The 18,449-nt window shown below is 48.6% G+C and overlaps 1 protein-coding gene across 1 annotated transcript in view; it reads left to right on the forward strand.

Annotated features, from left to right (window-relative positions):
- Positions 1–17,000, forward strand: part of hibadha (3-hydroxyisobutyrate dehydrogenase a) — a 43,001-nt gene extending 26,001 nt beyond the window's left edge. The window contains exons 7-8 of the mRNA XM_055893718.1: positions 15,020–15,176; positions 15,415–17,000. Of these exons, the coding sequence (XP_055749693.1) occupies positions 15,020–15,176; positions 15,415–15,591 (334 nt within the window). The 3' untranslated portion in view covers positions 15,592–17,000. The remainder of the gene's footprint in view (positions 1–15,019; positions 15,177–15,414) is intronic.
- The last annotated feature ends 1,449 nt before the right edge of the window (positions 17,001–18,449 follow it).

Genomic DNA, 18,449 nt, shown 5'->3' on the forward strand with positions numbered 1-18,449 from the left:
TTGAGGGGGTTAGACCACCCAGTCTCAGACCTGTCAGGGGTAGCCAGAGACTGTTGAGGGGGTCAGACCACTCAGTCTCAGACCTGTCAGGGGTAGCCAGAGACTGATGAGAGGGTCAGACCACCCAGTCTCAGACCTGTCAGGGGTAGCCAGAGACTGTTGAGGGGGTCAGACCACTCAGTCTCAGACCTGTCAGGGTTGGCCAGAGACTGATGAGAGGGTCAGACCACTCAGTCTCAGACCTGTCAGGGGTAGCCAGAGACTGATGAGAGGGTCAGACCACTCAGTCTCAGACCTGTCAGGGGTAGCCAGAGACTGATGAGAGGGTCAGACCACTCAGTCTCAGACCTGTCGGGGGTAGCCAGAGACTGATGAGGGGGTCAGACCACCCAGTCTCAGACCTGTCAGGGGTAGCCAGAGACTGATGAGAGGGTCAGACCACTCAGTCTCAGACCTGTCAGGGGTAGCCAGAGACTGATGAGGGGGTCAGACCACCCAGTCTCAGACCTGTCAGGGGTAGCCAGAGACTGTTGAGGGGGTCAGACCACCCAGTCTCAGACCTGTCAGGGGTAGCCAGAGACTGTTGAGGGGGTCAGACCACCCAGTCTCAGACCTGTCAGGGGTAGCCAGAGACTGTTGAGGGGGTCAGACCACCCAGTCTCAGACCTGTCAGGGGTAGCCAGAGACTGGGTGGTCTGACCCCCACAACAGTCTCAGACCTGTCAGGGGTAGCCAGAGACTGTTGTGGGGGTCAGACCACTCAGTCTCAGACCTGTCAGGGGTAGCCAGAGACTGTTGAGGGGGTCAGACCACTCAGTCTCAGACCTGTCAGGGGTAGCCAGAGACTGTTGAGGGGGTCAGACCACCCAGTCTCAGACCTGTCAGGGGTAGCCAGAGACTGTTGAGGGGGTCAGACCACTCAGTCTCAGACCTGTCAGGGGTAGCCAGAGACTGTTGAGGGGGTCAGACCACCCAGTCTCAGACCTGTCAGGGGTAGCCAGAGACTGATGAGAGGGTCAGACCACCCAGTCTCAGACCTGTCAGGGGTAGCCAGAGACTGTTGAGGGGGTTAGACCACCCAGTCTCAGACCTGTCAGGGGTAGCCAGAGACTGATGAGGGGGTCAGACCACTCAGTCTCAGACCTGTTGGGGGTAGCCAGAGACTGATGAGAGGTCAGACCACTCAGTCTCAGACCTGTCAGGGGTAGCCAGAGACTGATGAGAGGGTCAGACCACCCAGTCTCAGACCTGTCAGGGGTAGCCAGAGACTGTTGAGGGGGTCAGACCACCCAGTCTCAGACCTGTCAGGGGTAGCCAGAGACTGTTGAGGGGGTCAGACCACCCAGTCTCAGACCTGTCAGGGGTAGCCAGAGACTGATGAGAGGGTCAGACCACCCAGTCTCAGACCTGTCAGGGGTAGCCAGAGACTGTTGAGGGGGTTAGACCACCCAGTCTCAGACCTGTCAGGGGTAGCCAGAGACTGATGAGAGGGCAAAGACTCATTTACATCCACTGGTTGAGCTCTTAATGCAGCCTAGGCACAACCAGCTGCTGCTTACAGACTACATATCCCAGCATGCACATATCCCCATCCCTCTGCCCTGCTATTGCTGCTGCTGTTATTAGGGTTGTAAAAGATGCATCTATTTCTCTCTCTGGTGTGTCTGGCCTCTAGTCAAGCAATGTGTGTTTGTGTGACGGTGTATTTTGTGTGTGTTAGTTGTATGTGCTCATGTATACACGGTCATATGATTAGTGTACCCAGTACTGTATCAAATGTGTGTGCTGTATTTGCCTCTGGTGCATTGTGCATGCTTGCTTGCGTGTGTGTGTACTTGTGTCCTGTGCCTGCCTGCGTGTGTGTTTTGTAGTGCAGCTGTATTAGAGCAGCTGATTTGTCTGTGGGGAGACGGAGGGGCAGACAGACATAAATCCCCACACTAGGCCTCTGAAATATGGAGGCATTAAGAGAGCAACACAGATTTACACCCCACACCACTGTTCCCGCTACACACAAAGCTACCCACACACACAAACACACACACACACCTACCCTTACACACCTACACACATACACACCTACCCCTACACACCTACCCACACACATACACACCTACCCACACACATACACATGCAGAGTACAAACACACGTACATGGAGTACAGACACGGACACAGACAGACACCGAGACACACATGCTCAGAGCCAATTTACAGGAAACAGTAATAACATTTTATCATGCTGGAGTAGGGCCTGATAGAGCTGCCCTTTCCAATACCTGTCCACGCACGCGCACACACACGCACACACACACACACACGCTGCCTGTCCGTCCACACAGCTCATTTGTTGATTTCAGATGGACGGTTGCGCCGTCTCTCAGAGCATGACGTTACCTTAGATGAGAGAATGGCCCTGAATTATAACCACGTTACCTTAGATGAGAGAATGGCCCTGAATTATAACCACGTTACCTTAGATGAGAGAATGGCCCTGAATTATAACCACACTACCTTAGATGAGAGAATGGCCCTGAATTATAACCACGTTACCTTAGATGAGAGAATGGCCCTGAATTATAACCACGTTACCTTAGATGAGAGAATGGCCCTGAATTATAACCACACTACCTTAGATGAGAGAATGGCCCTGAATTATAACCACGTTACCTTAGATGAGAGAATGGCCCTGAATTATAACCACACTACCTTAGATGAGAGAATGGCCCTGAATTATAACCACGTTACCTTAGATGAGAGAATGGCCCTGAATTATAACCACGTTACCTTAGATGAGAGAATGGCCCTGAATTATAACCACGTTACCTTAGATCAGAGAATGGCCCTGAATTATAACCACACTACCTTCGATCAGAGAATGGCCCTGAATTATAACCACACTACCTTAGATCAGAGAAGGGCCCTGAATTATAACCACACTACCTTCGATCAGAGAATGGCCCTGAATTATAACCACACTACCTTAGATCAGAGAATGGCCCTGAATTATAACCACACTACCTTAGATCAGAGAAGGGCCCTGAATTATAACCACACTACCTTAGATCAGAGAATGGCCCTGAATTATAACCACACTACCTTAGATCAGAGAATGGCCCTGAATTATAACCAGACTACCTTAGATCAGAGAAGGGCCCTGAATTATAACCACACTACCTTAGATCAGAGAATGGCCCTGAATTATAACCACGTTACCTTAGATCAGAGAAGGGCCCTGAATTATAACCACACTACCTTAGATCAGAGAATGGCCCTGAATTATAACCACGTTACCTTAGATGAGAGAATGGCCCTGAATTATAACCACGTTACCTTAGATCAGAGAAGGGCCCTGAATTATAACCACACTATCTTAGATCAGAGAAGGGCCCTGAATTATAACCACACTACCTTAGATCAGAGAATGGCCCTGAATTATAACCACGTTACCTTAGATCAGAGAATGGCCCTGAATTATAACCACACTACCTTAGATGAGAGAATGGCCCTGAATTATAACCACACTACCTTAGATCAGAGAATGGCCCTGAATTATAACCACGTTACCTTAGATCAGAGAATGGCCCTGAATTATAACCACGTTACCTTCGATCAGAGAATGGCCCTGAATTATAACCACACTACCTTCGATCAGAGAATGGCCCTGAATTATAACCACACTACCTTCGATCAGAGAATGGCCCTGAATTATAACCACACTACCTTAGATCAGAGAATGGCCCTGAATTATAACCACACTACCTTAGATCAGAGAATGGCCCTGAATTATAACCACACTACCTTCGATCAGAGAATGGCCCTGAATTATAACCACACTACCTTCGATCAGAGAATGGCCCTGAATTATAACCACACTACCTTAGATCAGAGAATGGCCCTGAATTATAACCACGTTACCTTAGATCAGAGAATGGCCCTGAATTATAACCACGTTACCTTAGATCAGAGAATGGCCCTGAATTATAACCACGTTACCTTAGATCAGAGAAGGGCCCTGAATTATAACCACACTACCTTAGATCAGAGAATGGCCCTGAATTATAACCACGTTACCTTAGATCAGAGAATGGCCCTGAATTATAACCACGTTACCTTAGATCAGAGAATGGCCCTGAATTATAACCACACTATCTTAGATCAGAGAAGGGCCCTGAATTATAACCACACTACCTTAGATCAGAGAATGGCCCTGAATTATAACCACGTTACCTTAGATCAGAGAATGGCCCTGAATTATAACCACACTACCTTAGATCAGAGAAGGGCCCTGAATTATAACCACGTTACCTTAGATCAGAGAATGGCCCTGAATTATAACCACGTTACCTTAGATCAGAGAATGGCCCTGAATTATAACCACACTACCTTAGATCAGAGAAGGGCCCTGAATTATAACCACACTACCTTAGATCAGAGAAGGGCCCTGAATTATAACCACACTACCTTAGATCAGAGAAGGGCCCTGAATTATAACCACACTACCTTAGATCAGAGAAGGGCCCTGAATTATAACCACACTACCTTAGATCAGAGAAGGGCCCTGAATTATAACCACACTACCTTAGATCAGAGAAGGGCCCTGAATTATAACCACACTACCTTAGATCAGAGAAGGGCCCTGAATTATAACCACACTACCTTAGATCAGAGAAGGGCCCTGAATTATAACCACACTACCTTAGATCAGAGAAGGGCCCTGAATTATAACCACACTACCTTAGATCAGAGAAGGGCCCTGAATTATAACCACACTACCTTAGATCAGAGAAGGGCCCTGAATTATAACCACACTACCTTCGTCATTGTCTGTTTTTTGCCTCCTCAGGTTTTTTCTCACTCCCTTTATTTTCTCCTCCCTATGTTTCCCTTTCTCTTCTATTTATTTGTAATATTTTCTGTCCATTTCTTTCTCTCGTGCTCTCTCTCTCCACCCCCCAGTCCCTCTGGTCTGTTTCTTCTCTGGCTCGTATCTTTCAGTCTGTCTGAGGAGCAGCCCTGCTTTTAATGATGATGCTGCTAAGAGGAGGAGGCATAAATACATATACAGTTACATTCTCTCTGTGTGTGTGTGTGTGTGTGTGTGTGTGTGTGTGGGTAGAGAACACATGTTCAAGAGATAGAAAAAGATGGACTTGTTACCTGTCTAATAATAAATGTTGAGCGTGCTTCCTCTCCTGTGGTTTAGAGAAGGAATTAAAGCTAATGGTAATGAACCAGACAGTTAATATCATAAATGACCTCCACCTGCTACACATGACACAACAGCAGGCCCCCCTTTTACCTTTGTCCCCCTCCCCCCCCTTTGTCTCAACTGTTTTATTTTTCATAGCTATAGCATTTGTTTCGCTTTTAGCTGTGATGGCATTGCTCTGCCACACACACACGTGCGCGCGTGTGTGTGTCCATGTCAATCCTGTTAAAGCGTGACATGTCCTCTTCTCCATGTCAATTAACAGCACCGCTAAAGAACAACACTGGCGTTAAGGCTAATAACCACGACTGTGATAGGAGAGGCAGGGGGCTCATGGCTATTAACCAGGATAGGGGGTGTGTGATAGGAGAGGCAGGGGGCTCATGGCTAATAACCAGGATAGGGGGTGTGTGATAGGAGAGGCAGGGGGCTCATGGCTAATAACCAGGATAGGGGGTGTGTGATAGGAGAGGCTGGGGGCTCATGGCTAATAACCAGGATAGGGGGTGTGTGATAGGAGAGGCAGGTGGCTCATGGCTAATAACCAGGATAGGGGGTGTGTGATAGGAGAGGCAGGGGGCTCATGGCTATTAACCAGGATAGGGGGTGTGTGATAGGAGAGGATGGGGGCTCATGGCTAATAACCAGGATAGGGGGTGTGTGATAGGAGAGGCTGGGGGCTCATGGCTAATAACCAGGATAGGGGGTGTGTGATAGGAGAGGCTGGGGGCTCATGGCTAATAACCAGGATAGGGGGTGTGTGATAGGAGAGGCAGGGGGCTCGTGGCTAATAACCAGGATAGGGGGTGTGTGATAGGAGAGGGAGGAGGGCTCATGGCTAATAACCAGGATAGGGGGTGTGTGATGGGAGGGGGAGGGGGGCTCATGGCTAATAACCAGGATAGGGGGTGTGTGATAGGAGAGGCTGGGGGCTCATGGCTAATAACCAGGATAGGGGGTGTGTGATAGGAGAGGCTGGGGGCTCATGGCTAATAACCAGGATAGGGGGTGTGTGATAGGAGAGGCTGGGGGCTCATGGCTAATAACCAGGATAGGGGGTGTGTGATAGGAGAGGCTGGGGGCTCATGGCTAATAACCAGGATAGGGAGTGTGTGACAGGAGAGGCTGGGGGCTCGTGGCTAATAACCAGGATAGGGGGTGTGTGGTAGGAGAGGGAGGGGGGCTCGTGGCTAATAACCAGGATAGGGGGTGTGTGATAGGAGAGGGAGGGGGGCTCGTGGCTAATAACCAGGATAGGGGGGTGTGTGATAGGAGAGGGGGGAGGGCTCATGGCTAATAACCAGGATAGGGGGTGTGTGATAGGAGGAGGGCTCATGGCTAATAACCAGGATAGGGGGTGTGTGATAGGAGAGGGAGGAGGGCTCATGGCTAATAACCAGGATAGGGGGTGTGTGATAGGAGAGGGAGGAGGGCTCATGGCTAATAACCAGGATAGGGGGTGTGTGATAGGAGAGGGAGGGGGGCTTGTGGCTAATAACCAGGATAGGGGGTGTGTGATAGGAGAGGGAGGGGGGCTCATGGCTAATAACCAGGATAGGGGGTGTGTGATAGGAGAGGGAGGAGGGCTCATGGCTAATAACCAGGATAGGAGATGTGTGATAGGAGAGGGAGGGGGGCTCGTGGCTAATAACCAGGATATGGGGTGTGTGATAGGAGAGGGAGGAGGGCTCGTGGCTAATAACCAGGATAGGGGGTGTGTGATAGGAGAGGGAGGGGGGCTCGTGACTAATAACCAGGATAGGGGGTGTGTGATAGGAGAGGGAGGTTCATTGATTTATCGTTAAACAGAGGACAACAGCTCCATGTCAGTCAGCGTATCTGGCCACTGTAACAAACAATCTGTGCCCCCGACGCGCTTTATTGTAGAGCAGCCAATAACCTTTTCAGATGCTGACCCAGAACACAGGCACTGGAAGAGTCCCTGTGTGTGTGTGTGTGTGTGTGTGTGTGTGTGTGTGTGTGTGTGTGTGTGTGTGTGTGTGTGTGTGTGTGTGTGTGTGTGTGTGTGTGTGTGTGTGTGTGTGTGTGTGTGGTGTGTGCGCGCCAAGGGGGGGGTGGATGATGTCAAACATATGTCACCCTTAGACAGGGAGGCGTCGGCTGAGGCAGGATGGAGCGATGGAAGGAGAGGAGGGGAGTGAAGGAGTGGGGCAGCAGTATACAGACATACAATGAAAAGGCCATCATGACTGAGACTTCCATTAAAAACAACACAGTGTCACTTATCCCACATTTCCATACCACTCTAAAACCCAAGCTGGGAGAGAAACTACAAACCAAGCCGGGAGAGACAGAGAGAAACTACAAACCAAGCCGGGAGAGACGGAGAGAAACTATAAACCAAGCCGGGAGAGACGGAGAGAAACTACAAACCAAGCCGGGAGAGACGGAGAGAAACTATAAACCAAGCCGGGAAAGACTGAGAGAAACTACATAACAAGCCGGGAGAGACAGAGAGAAACTACAAACCAAGCCGGGAGAGAAACTACAAACCAAGCCGGGAGAGAAACTACAAACCAAGCCGGGAGAGACAGAGAGAAACTACAAACCAAGCCGGGAGAGAAACTACAAACCAAGCCGGGAGAGACAGAGAGAAACTACAAACCAAGCCGGGAGAGACGGAGAGAAACTACAAACCAAGCCGGGAGAGACGGAGAGAAACTACAAATCAAGCCGGGAGAGAAACTACAAACCAAGCCGGGAGAGACAGAGAGAAACTACAAACCAAGCCGGGAGAGACGGAGAGAAACTACAAATCAAGCCGGGAGAGAAACTACAAACCAAGCCGGGAGAGACGGAGAGAAACTACAAACCAAGCCGGGAGAGACGGAGAGAAACTACAAACCAAGCCGGGAGAGACGGAGAGAAACTATAAACCAAGCCGGGAGAGACAGAGAGAAACTATAAACCAAGCCGGGAGAGACGGAGAGAAACTACAAACCAAGCCGGGAGAGACGGAGAGAAACTATAAACCAAGCCGGGAGAGACGGAGAGAAACTACAAAACAAGCCGGGAGAGACGGAGAGAAACTACAAACCAAGCCGGGAGAGACGGAGAGAAACTACAAACCAAGCCGGGAGAGACTGAGGAAAGAAAGGGAGAAAAAAAGGAGAGAGACATTTTGTGAGAGTGTAAAATACATTGAGAGTAAATGTCCCAGTCTTAATTAGTTAGTAGACAACTAATAAAGACTGTGGTAGTAATGGTAGAATGAGAGCCAGGTGGAGGGAGGGAACGAGGAAAGAAGAGGGAGGGAGGACTGGCTTAGGAAGCCCATATTCTGTCCTTAAGGAGCCATGATGGTTTAATGGTGATATTGAGAGCAGAATAGAGTTATTGTCCTAGAAGCTCCACCAGGGTGAGGCTGCCAGGGATTCATGTGGCCAACTTTACACTGTCTTTAAAACCGTTACAATATAACGACTAGCACTACTCACCAGACCCAGACGCTTAGAAACTAACACTCACTCCTCTTCTCCCCTTCTCTTTTCTGTTGCTTTGGTGTGTTGTGGTGTAATATGGAAGCGTGTTGTGGTGTAATATGGAAGCGTGTTGTGGTGTAATATGGAGGCGTGTTGTGGTGTAATATGGAGGCGTGTTGTGGTGTAATATGGAGGCGTGTTGTGGTGTAATATGGAGGCGTGTTGTGGTGTAATATGGAGGCGTGTTGTGGTGTAATATGGAGGCGTGTTGTGGTGTAATATGGAGGCGTGTTGTGGTGTAATATGGAGGCGTGTTGTGGTGTAATATGGAGGCGTGTTGTGGTGTAATATGGAGGCGTGTTGTGGTGTAATATGGAGGCGTGTTGTGGTGTAATATGGAGGCGTGTTGTGGTGTAATATGGAGGCGTGTTGTGGTGTAATATGGAGGCGTGTTGTGGTGTAATATGGAGGCGTGTTGTGGTGTAATATGGAGGCGTGTTGTGGTGTAATATGGAGGCGTGTTGTGGTGTAATATGGAGGTGTGTTGTGGTGTAGTATGGAGGTGTGTTGTGGTGTAGTATGGAGGCGTGTTGTGGTGTAGTATGGAGGCGTGTTGTGGTGTAATATGGAGGCGTGTTGTGGTGTAATATGGAGGCGTGTTGTGGTGTAATATGGAGGCGTGTTGTGGTGTAGTATGGAGGCGTGTTGTGGTGTAATATGGAGGCGTGTTGTGGTGTAATATGGAGGTGTGTTGTGGTGTAATATGGAGGTGTGGCGTGTTGTGGTGTAATATGGAGGCGTGTTGTAATATGGAGGTGTGTTGTGGTGTAATATGGAGGCGTGTTGTGGTGTAATATGGAGGCGTGTTGTGGTGTAATATGGAGGCGTGTTGTGGTGTAATATGGAGGTGTGTTGTGGTGTAATATGGAGGTGTGGCGTGTTGTGGTGTAATATGGAGGTGTGTTGTAATATGGAGGTGTGTTGTGGTGTAATATGGAGGCGTGTTGTGGTGTAATATGGAGGTGTGGCGTGTTGTGGTGTAATATGGAGGCGTGTTGTGGTGTAATATGGAGGTGTGGCGTGTTGTGGTGTAATATGGAGGCGTGGTGTGGTGTAATATGGAGGTGTGTTGTTGTGTAATATGGAGGTGTGGCGTGTTGTGGTGTAATATGGAGGTGTGTTGTAATATGGAGGTGTGTTGTGGTGTAATATGGAGGTGTGTTGTGGTGTAATATGGAGGTGTGTTGTGGTGTAGTATGGAGGTGTGTTGTGGTGTAATATGGAGGTGTGTTGTGGTGTAGTATGGAGGTGTGTTGTGGTGTAGTATGGAGGTGTGTTGTGGTGTAATATGGAGGCGTGTTGTGGTGTAATATGGAGGTGTGTTGTGGTGTAATATGGAGGTGTGGCGTGTTGTGGTGTAATATGGAGGCGTGTTGTAATATGGAGGTGTGTTGTGGTGTAATATGGAGGCGTGTTGTGGTGTAATATGGAGGTGTGGCGTGTTGTGGTGTAATATGGAGGCGTGGTGTAATATGGAGGTGTGTTGTGGTGTAATATGGAGGTGTGTTGTGGTGTAATATGGAGGCGTGGCGTGTTGTTGTGTAATATGGAGGCGTGGTGTAATATGGAGGTGTGTTGTGGTGTAATATGGAGGTGTGTTGTGGTGTAATATGGAGGCGTGGTGTAATATGGAGGTGTGTTGAGGTGTAATATGGAGGCGTGTTGTGGTGTAATATGGAGGCGTGTTGTGGTGTAATATGGAGGCGTGTTGTGGTGTAATATGGAGGTGTGTTGTGGTGTAATATGGAGGTGTGTTGTGGTGTAATATGGAGGCGTGTTGTGGTGTAATATGGAGGCGTGTTGTGGTGTAATATGGAGGCGTGTGATGGAGGTGTGTTGTGGTGTAATATGGAGGTGTGTTGTGGTGTAATATGGAGGCGTGTTGTGGTGTAATATGGAGGTGTGTTGTGGTGTAATATGGAGGTGTGGCGTGTTGTGGTGTAATATGGAGGCGTGTTGTGGTGTAATATGGAGGTGTGTTGTAATATGGAGGTGTGTTGTGGTGTAGTATGGAGGTGTGTTGTGGTGTAATATGGAGGTGTGTTGTGGTGTAGTATGGAGGTGTGTTGTGGTGTAATATGGAGGTGTGTTGTGGTGTAATATGGAGGTGTGTTGTGGTGTAATATGGAGGCGTGTTGTGGTGTAATATGGAGGTGTGTTGTGGTCTAATATGGAGGTGTGGTGTGGTGTAATATGGAGGTGTGTTGTGGTGTAATATGGAGGTGTGTTGTGGTGTAGTATGGAGGCGTGGTGTGATGTAGTATGGAGGCGTGTTGTGATGTAGTATGGAGGCGTGTTGTGGTGTAGTATGGAGGCGTGTTGTGGTGTAGTATGGAGGCGTGTTGTGGTGTAATATGGAGGTGTGGCGTGATGTAGTATGGAGGCGTGTTGTGGTGTAGTATGGAGGCGTGTTGTGGTGTAGTATGGAGGCGTGTAGTATGGAGGCGTGTTGTGGTGTAGTATGGAGTCGTGTTGCGGTGTAGTATGGAGGTGTGGTGCGATGTAGTATGGAGGTGTGGTGCGGTGTAGTATGGAGGCGTGTTGCGGTGTAGTATGGAGGCGTGGTGTAGTATGGAGGCGTGGTGTAGTATGGAGGCGTGTTGTGGTGTAGTATGGAGGCGTGGTGTAGTATGGAGGCGTGTAGTATGGAGGCGTGTTGTGGTGTAGTATGGAGGCGTGGTGTAGTATGGAGGCGTGGTGTATGGAGGCGTGTTGTGGTGTAGTATTGAGGCTTGGTGTAGTGTGGAGGCGTGGTGTAGTGTGGAGGCGTGGTGTAGTGTGGAGGCGTAGTGTAGTGTGGAGGCGTGGTGTAGTATGGAGGCGTGGTGTAATATGGAGGTGTGTGGTGGTGTAGTATGGAGGCGTGGTGTAGTATGGAGGCGTGTTGTAGTATGGAGGCGTGTTGTAGTATGGAGGCGTGTTGTAGTATGGAGGCGTGTTGTGGTGTAGTATGGAGGCGTGTTGTGGTGTGGTATGGAGGCGTGTTGTGGTGTAGTATGGAGGCGTGGTGTAGTATGGAGGCGTGGTGTAGTATGGAGGCGTGGTGTAGTATGGAGGCGTGTTGTTGTGTGGTGTAGTATGGAGGCGTGTTGTGGTGTAGTATGGAGGCGTGTTGTGGTGTAGTATGGAGGCGTGGTGTAATATGGAGGCGTGGTGTAGTATGGAGGCGTGTTGTGGTGTGATGTAGTATGAAGGCGTGTTGTGGTGTGATGTAGTATGAAGGCGTGTTGTGATGCAGTATGGAGGCGTGTTGTGGTGTGATGTAGTATGGAGGCGTGTTGTGTTGTGGTGTAGTATGGAGGCGTGTTGTGGTGTAGTATGGAGGCGTGTTGTGTTGTGGTGTAGTATGGAGGCGTGTTGTGGTGTAGTATGGAGGCGTGTTGTGGTGTAGTATGGAGGCGTGTTGTGGTGTAGTATGGAGGCGTGTTGTGGTGTAGTATGGAGGCGTGTTGTGGTGTAGTATGGAGGCGTGTTGTGGTGTAGTATGGAGGCGTGTTGTGGTGTAGTATGGAGGCGTGGTGTAGTATGGAGGCGTGTTGTAGTATGGAGGCGTGTTGTGGTATGGAGGCGTGTTGTGGTATGGAGGCGTGTTGTAGTATGGAGGCGTGTTGTGTTGTAGTATGGAGGCGTGTTGTGGTGTAGTATGGAGGCGTGTTGTGGTGTAGTATGGAGGCGTGTTGTGGTGTAGTATGGAGGCGTGTTGTGGTGTAGTATGGAGGCGTGTTGTGGTGTAGTATGGAGGCGTGTTGTGGTGTAGTATGGAGGCGTGTTGTGGTGTAGTATGGAGGCGTGTTGTGGTGTAGTATGGAGGCGTGTTGTGGTGTAGTATGGAGGCGTGTTGTGGTGTGGTATGGAGGCGTGTTGTAGTATGGAGGCGTGTTGTGGTGTAGTATGGAGGCGAGTTGTGGTGTGATGTAGTATGGAGGCGTGGTGTAGTATGGAGGCGTGTTGTGTTGTGGTGTAGTATGGAGGCGTGTTGTGTTGTGATGTAGTATGGATGCGTGTTGTGTTGTGATGTAGTATGGATGCGTGTTGTGTTGTGATGTAGTATGGAGGCGTGTTGTTGTGTAGTATGGAGGTGTGTTGTGTAGTATGGAGGCGTGTTGTGGTGTGATGTAGTAATGAGTTCGTGTTGTGGTGTGATGTAGTATGGAGGCGTGTTTTGTTGTGGTGTAGTATGGAGGTGTGGTGTGATGTAGTATGGAGGCGTGTTGTGGTGTAATATGGAGGTGTGTTGTGATGTAGTATGGAGTTCGTGTTGTGGAGTGATGTAGTATGGAGGCGTGTTGTGATGTAGTATGGAGGCGTGGTGTGGTGTAGTATGGAGGCGTGTTGTGGTGTAGTATGGAGGCGTGTTGTGGTGTAGTATGGAGGCGTGTTGTGGTGTGATGTAGTATGGAGGCGTGTTGTGGTGTGATGTAGTATGGAGGCGTGTTGTGGTGTAGTATGGAGGCGTGTTGTGGTGTAGTATGGAGGTGTGGTGTGATGTAGTATGGAGGCGTGTTGTGGTGTAGTATGGAGGCATGGTGTAGTATGGAGGCGTGTTGTGGTGTAGTGTGGAGGCGTGTAGTGTGGAGGCGTGTTGTGGTGTAGTATGGAGGCGTGTTGTGGTGTAGTATGGAGGCGTGTTGTGGTGTAGTATGGAGGCGTGTTGTGATGCAGTATGGAGGCGTGTTGTGTAGTATCGAGGCATTGTGTAATATGGAGGCGTGTTGTGGTGTAGTATGGAGGCGTGTTGTGGAGGCGTGGTGTAGTATGGAGGCGTGGTGTGGTGTAGTATGGAGGCGTGGTGTGGTGTAGTATGGAGGCGTGGTGTGGTGTAGTATGGAGGCGTGGTGTGGTGTAGTATGGAGGCGTATTGTGGTGTAGTATGGAGGCGTGTTGTGGTGTAGTATGGAGGCGTGTTGTGGTATGGAGGCGTGATGTAGTATGGAGGCGTGTTGTGGTGTAGTATGGAGGCGTGGTGTAGTATGGAGGCGTGTTGTGGTGTAGTATGGAGGCGTGTTGTGGTGTAGTATGGAGGCGTGTTGTGGTATGGAGGCGTGGTGTATGGAGGCGTGTTGTGGTGTAGTATGGAGGCGTGTTGTCGTATGGAGGCGTGTTGTGGTGTAGTATGGAGGCGTGGTGTCGTATGGAGGCGTGGTGTAGTATGGAGGCGTGGTGTGGAGGCGAGGCGTGATGTGGAAGTGTGTTGGTTCACCTGAGGATGTCACACCTTATACCTTACTGAATACTCATCACTCTGTCACGTGACGTGCTGCGCTCTGACAATTCCTGTAGTTATTGGTCCTTCTACGTAGTACTGTCTTCATCCCTTGCTTCTGGAGGCAGAGTGCTGTTAAATGATTGGGGAAGTGTGTGTGTGTGTCAACAAGGTTTAGGTGCTCCTTGGCCACCACTTGTCCTCCTCTTTCTTCCATGTTAGAGGCATGATTAAGGATAGGAGGGGTAAACATCAATACTGCATTAGGCAGCATTTCCCAGTCCTCCACCTAACCAGCCATTAACACTGAGAGATGGAGAAGAGAGAGACAGGCTCTGGGTTCAACATGGGTCACCAGCTCTCTCTTTCTATTACACTCACTCTCCCTCTTTCTCTCTCTCTTTTATTACAACATCTGTCTCTCGGTCACTGTATCACTATATCAGCAGCAACAAACAAAACAAAGCACCCATGAGGCGTCTCCCGGTCACGGCCGGGGCTGTGACACAGCCTGGGATCCAACCCGGGTCTGTAGTGACGCCTCAAGCACTACTCAGGAGCCCCAGTATCTCTGTTTCACATGCTCACTTTCTCTTTCCTTTCATTCTTTTTCTATTGGCCTACCAGTATCAATCTTTTTCTATTGGCCTACCAGTATCAATCTTTTTCTATTGGCCTACCAGTATCAATCTTTTTCTATTGGCCTACCAGTATCAATCTTTTTCTATTGGCCTACCAGTATCAATCTTTTTCTATTGGCCTACCAGTATCAATCTTTTTCTATTGGCCTACCAGTATCAATCTTTTTCTATTGGCCTACCAGTATCATTCTTTTTCTATTGGCCTACCAGTATCATTCTTTTTCTATTGGCCTACCAGTATCCATCTTTTTCTATTGGCCTACCAGTATCCATCTTTTTCTATTGGCCTACCAGTATCTCTCTCTGTACCTCTGTACCACTACACCAAAGCCCCCCCTTTCTTTCTTTTTCCCCTACCATTCCCTTACCTTTCTACCCTTTCACCACTCCCACACCTTTCTTCTCTCTCTCCATTGTTTTCCTCCTTTTCTCTTTAACTAACCTCCTCTCTTCTGTTTCAGGTTGGGTCTGGACCCTAAACTGCTGGCCCAGATCCTGAACATGTCATCAGGCAGGTGCTGGTCCAGTGACTCGTATAACCCAGTGCCAGGTGTCATGGAGGGAGTCCCCTCTGGGAACAACTACCAGGGAGGCTTTGGAACCACGCTCATGGCCAAGGTCTGTTCTGTTCTACGCTAGCTGGATTATGTCTGTCTGGATGTGTTTGTTCGTCCGTCTGTTTATCCCTCCCATTTCATCTCTCCTTCTTTCTCTATCAAGATTGGTTTGCTTATTTCTCTTTATATTTTGTTCCTCTTCATCTCTCTCTTGATCTCACTCCTCCCTTCTGTGCTCTCTCGTCTACTCTGCTTCACATAAAGTCACATCTAACATCCCCATCTCTCTCTCCTGTAAGGACCTGGGTCTGGCCCAGCACACAGCCACCAACACTAAGACCCCTGTCCCCCTGGGCTCTCTGGCCCATCAGATCTACCGGGTCATGTGTGCCCGCGGCTACGCCAACAAGGACTTCTCCTCTGTGTTCCAGTTCCTACGTGAACAGGAGGAGGAGACAGAAAAGAAGGGGGACTAGAACCCCTTACCTTATCCCCCCAGCACACCCCTACTTCCCACCCGTACACCACACCCCTGCCTTTACCTGAGGAGAGAATTGGTTTCAGAGGGGTATGAGAACTTGAGATAGAAGTTGTTCTTTACTGCTGATCTAGGGTCAGGTATGATTTCATCCCCCTAATGGTTAAGGTTAGGACTGGGGGTAGGTTAGGGCAGCCTCTACTTCCCCTGGCCAGGGAGGGGGCAGGGGGGTACCCGTGGTCTAACACAACGTGTCGAGGGGATGACGTACGTAGGTTTAAAAGATGACGTTTGACAGATCAGATCATGTGCATAACGTTGTACTTCCTGTTCTTTGTGTCGGGTTGTTTTTCTTGCCGGGAGTTTGTCTGTTACATGTGTTACAACCCATGATCCTGCCTCTTTGTCAGAGATGAGAAGAAAACCCTGAAAGAAGCAGGAAATAGCACCGCAGCAGCTCCTGCTCTAGGGCTCTGGGGTTTAGACTGGATCAGAGATGCAGATGTAGACTGACCACGTCCCACCTGTTCAGCAGTAGCCTGAAATAATGAGAATGATAATGATGATGATGCTATAGAGCTCAAGACAATTAGGGAAGGGCATACCACTGTCTGAAGACTCTCAAATACACACTTGAGCATTCTACACATGATAACCTATATTACATTACTTCATACCATATGGGATCAGACGTTTACTCATTTTGTTACCCGTCTTGTTTTGGGGTTGGGGAGGAGGTAGTTGGTGGGTGGGATTTGGGGGAAGGGGTGTGGTAGGTAGTAGTGGTTCACTGATGTAAACTTCCCATTATTTGTTCCTTCATTATCCATCCATTTATTCATTGTTTTATTCAGTCACGTGTTTTCAACTTGAGCACAGTACTGTTTGTTCCATTTTTTTGGGGGGGGGGGGGCACATCCCAACATGCTCGCTTCTCTTTATACAGACCCACCACTGTCTGGTACTGTGAGACGCCATTGGTGGCAGCTCCCAGGTCACTATGCACTCTGACCAATCCGTGCGGAGTGGGGCCAGTGAATCCTTTGATATACTTCCTGATGTGATATACCTCTATACTGGAATTACAGCTTCTGTTTTACATCTGTAATTTCATCATCATAACCTCAACAACTGTTCTATTTGTAGCTTTTTTACTGTCCGTCAAAAAAAGATCTATCTTCTGCTCAGTACCTCTCCTGTTGTCGTTTTCTTTCACTTCTCTCTCTCTTCATGATCGGTCTCTCTCTCCCCTCTTCACTTGCTCCCTCTTATTTCTGTCTGTGGCTCAGAACATGTAGCATGTCTGTTTAAAGCGCCACTGAGGGTAGGCTCGATCCCAACCTGCGCTGTGTGCATGTACATAATGTATATTTCTTTTGTTGACTGTATTAAAGGAGAACCAGAGAATCCTCGCTGTCACGTTTTTCTTCTCGCTGTATACTAGTACATTAAGAGTATACTAGTACATTAAGAGTATACTAGTACATTAAGAGTATACTAGTACATTAAGAGTATACTAGTACATTAAGAGTATACTAGTACATTAAGAGTGTCTCTGTGTCTGTCTGTCTCTGTCTGTCTCTGTCTGTCTCTCTGTCTGTCTCTCTGTCTCTGTCTGTCTCTCTGTCTGTCTCTCTGTCTGTCTCTCTGTCTGTCTCTCTGTCTCTGTCTGTCTCTCTGTCTGTCTCTCTGTCTCTGTCTGTCTCTCTGTCTGTCTCGCAATTTCAATTTAAGGGGCTTTATTGGCATGGGAAACATGAAATAGATCATTAAAGTTAAATAATCTCTCTCTCTGTCTCTGTCCTCTGAAGACATCCTCCATCACACTACTTTCAGAAATAAAGAGGTGCTCTCTAATCTCACGTCTCTCTGTTTTGCTCTTTATAAAAATATAAAATGTTTAAAGTAAGACTCATGTTGGCTACATGTCGAAATTTAACTGTAATTGTCTTTTTTATAAAAACAAATTCCTGCTACAGCTCTGTCTGACTGGCACAGATGACACCAGCTCAATAAAACACAGCACAAAAAAACACTGAACTGAAAAAATGAATAACCAAGCCATGATTTTTCCCTCCCGTTTCATTGTAATGATGGAAATAAGGGCATCATTCTGAGATTAGTGCTTCTATTTCTCCCTGCGTGACACTGGGTGTTACACACTCCTCTGGTAGAGAGCTTGAGAGAACAATGGAACAACAGGCAGGCTGTCGACCACAGGGCTGAGGCCTGGCACAACAGAGCTGTCGTCTCAGGGCCATGGTGAACACAGACGAGGCAGGGACATGCACAGGTCTGACCCTAAACTGGAACCATGAGTAACATAACATTTGCGTTATTTAGAAGACGCTCTTATCCAGAGTAACTTACAGGAGTAATTAGGGTTCAGTGCCTTGCTCAAGGGCAAATCTGCAGATTTTTCACCTTGTCGGCTCGGGGATTCGAACCAGGATCATGTTGCGCACACACGACCCTAACCCCAATTAACCCAAAGCCAAGTCTACAGCAATGCCTAACAAACACACATCAGCATAACCATCCTTAACTCCTGTGACTGAAGAGGATGCCCCTAATAACTCAAAGAACTTCAGTGTCAGCAACCAGAGCTGTCATCCCGTTGCCACGGGGAGCACCGACAGGGCAGAGACCTGACCCTGAACTTGAACTAACATGAATCCAAGCCTACAACAAGGGTGTGGGTACAGAGAATTCCATTCATAACTCAGAAGGTAACACTTCAGTGTCCGGCTGTTAGCAGTCGCCCAGTGCAGTAGACTTGATCACTTCAGTGTTAAAGGTGGATTTGGACTCACCAGAGAGTCATGGCTAAATCCTACTAGGTCGAAGGAGTTGTAC

Source organism: Salvelinus fontinalis, chromosome 32 (genome assembly GCF_029448725.1).
Source record: "Salvelinus fontinalis isolate EN_2023a chromosome 32, ASM2944872v1, whole genome shotgun sequence".
NCBI classification, from domain to species: Eukaryota; Metazoa; Chordata; class Actinopteri; order Salmoniformes; family Salmonidae; genus Salvelinus; species Salvelinus fontinalis.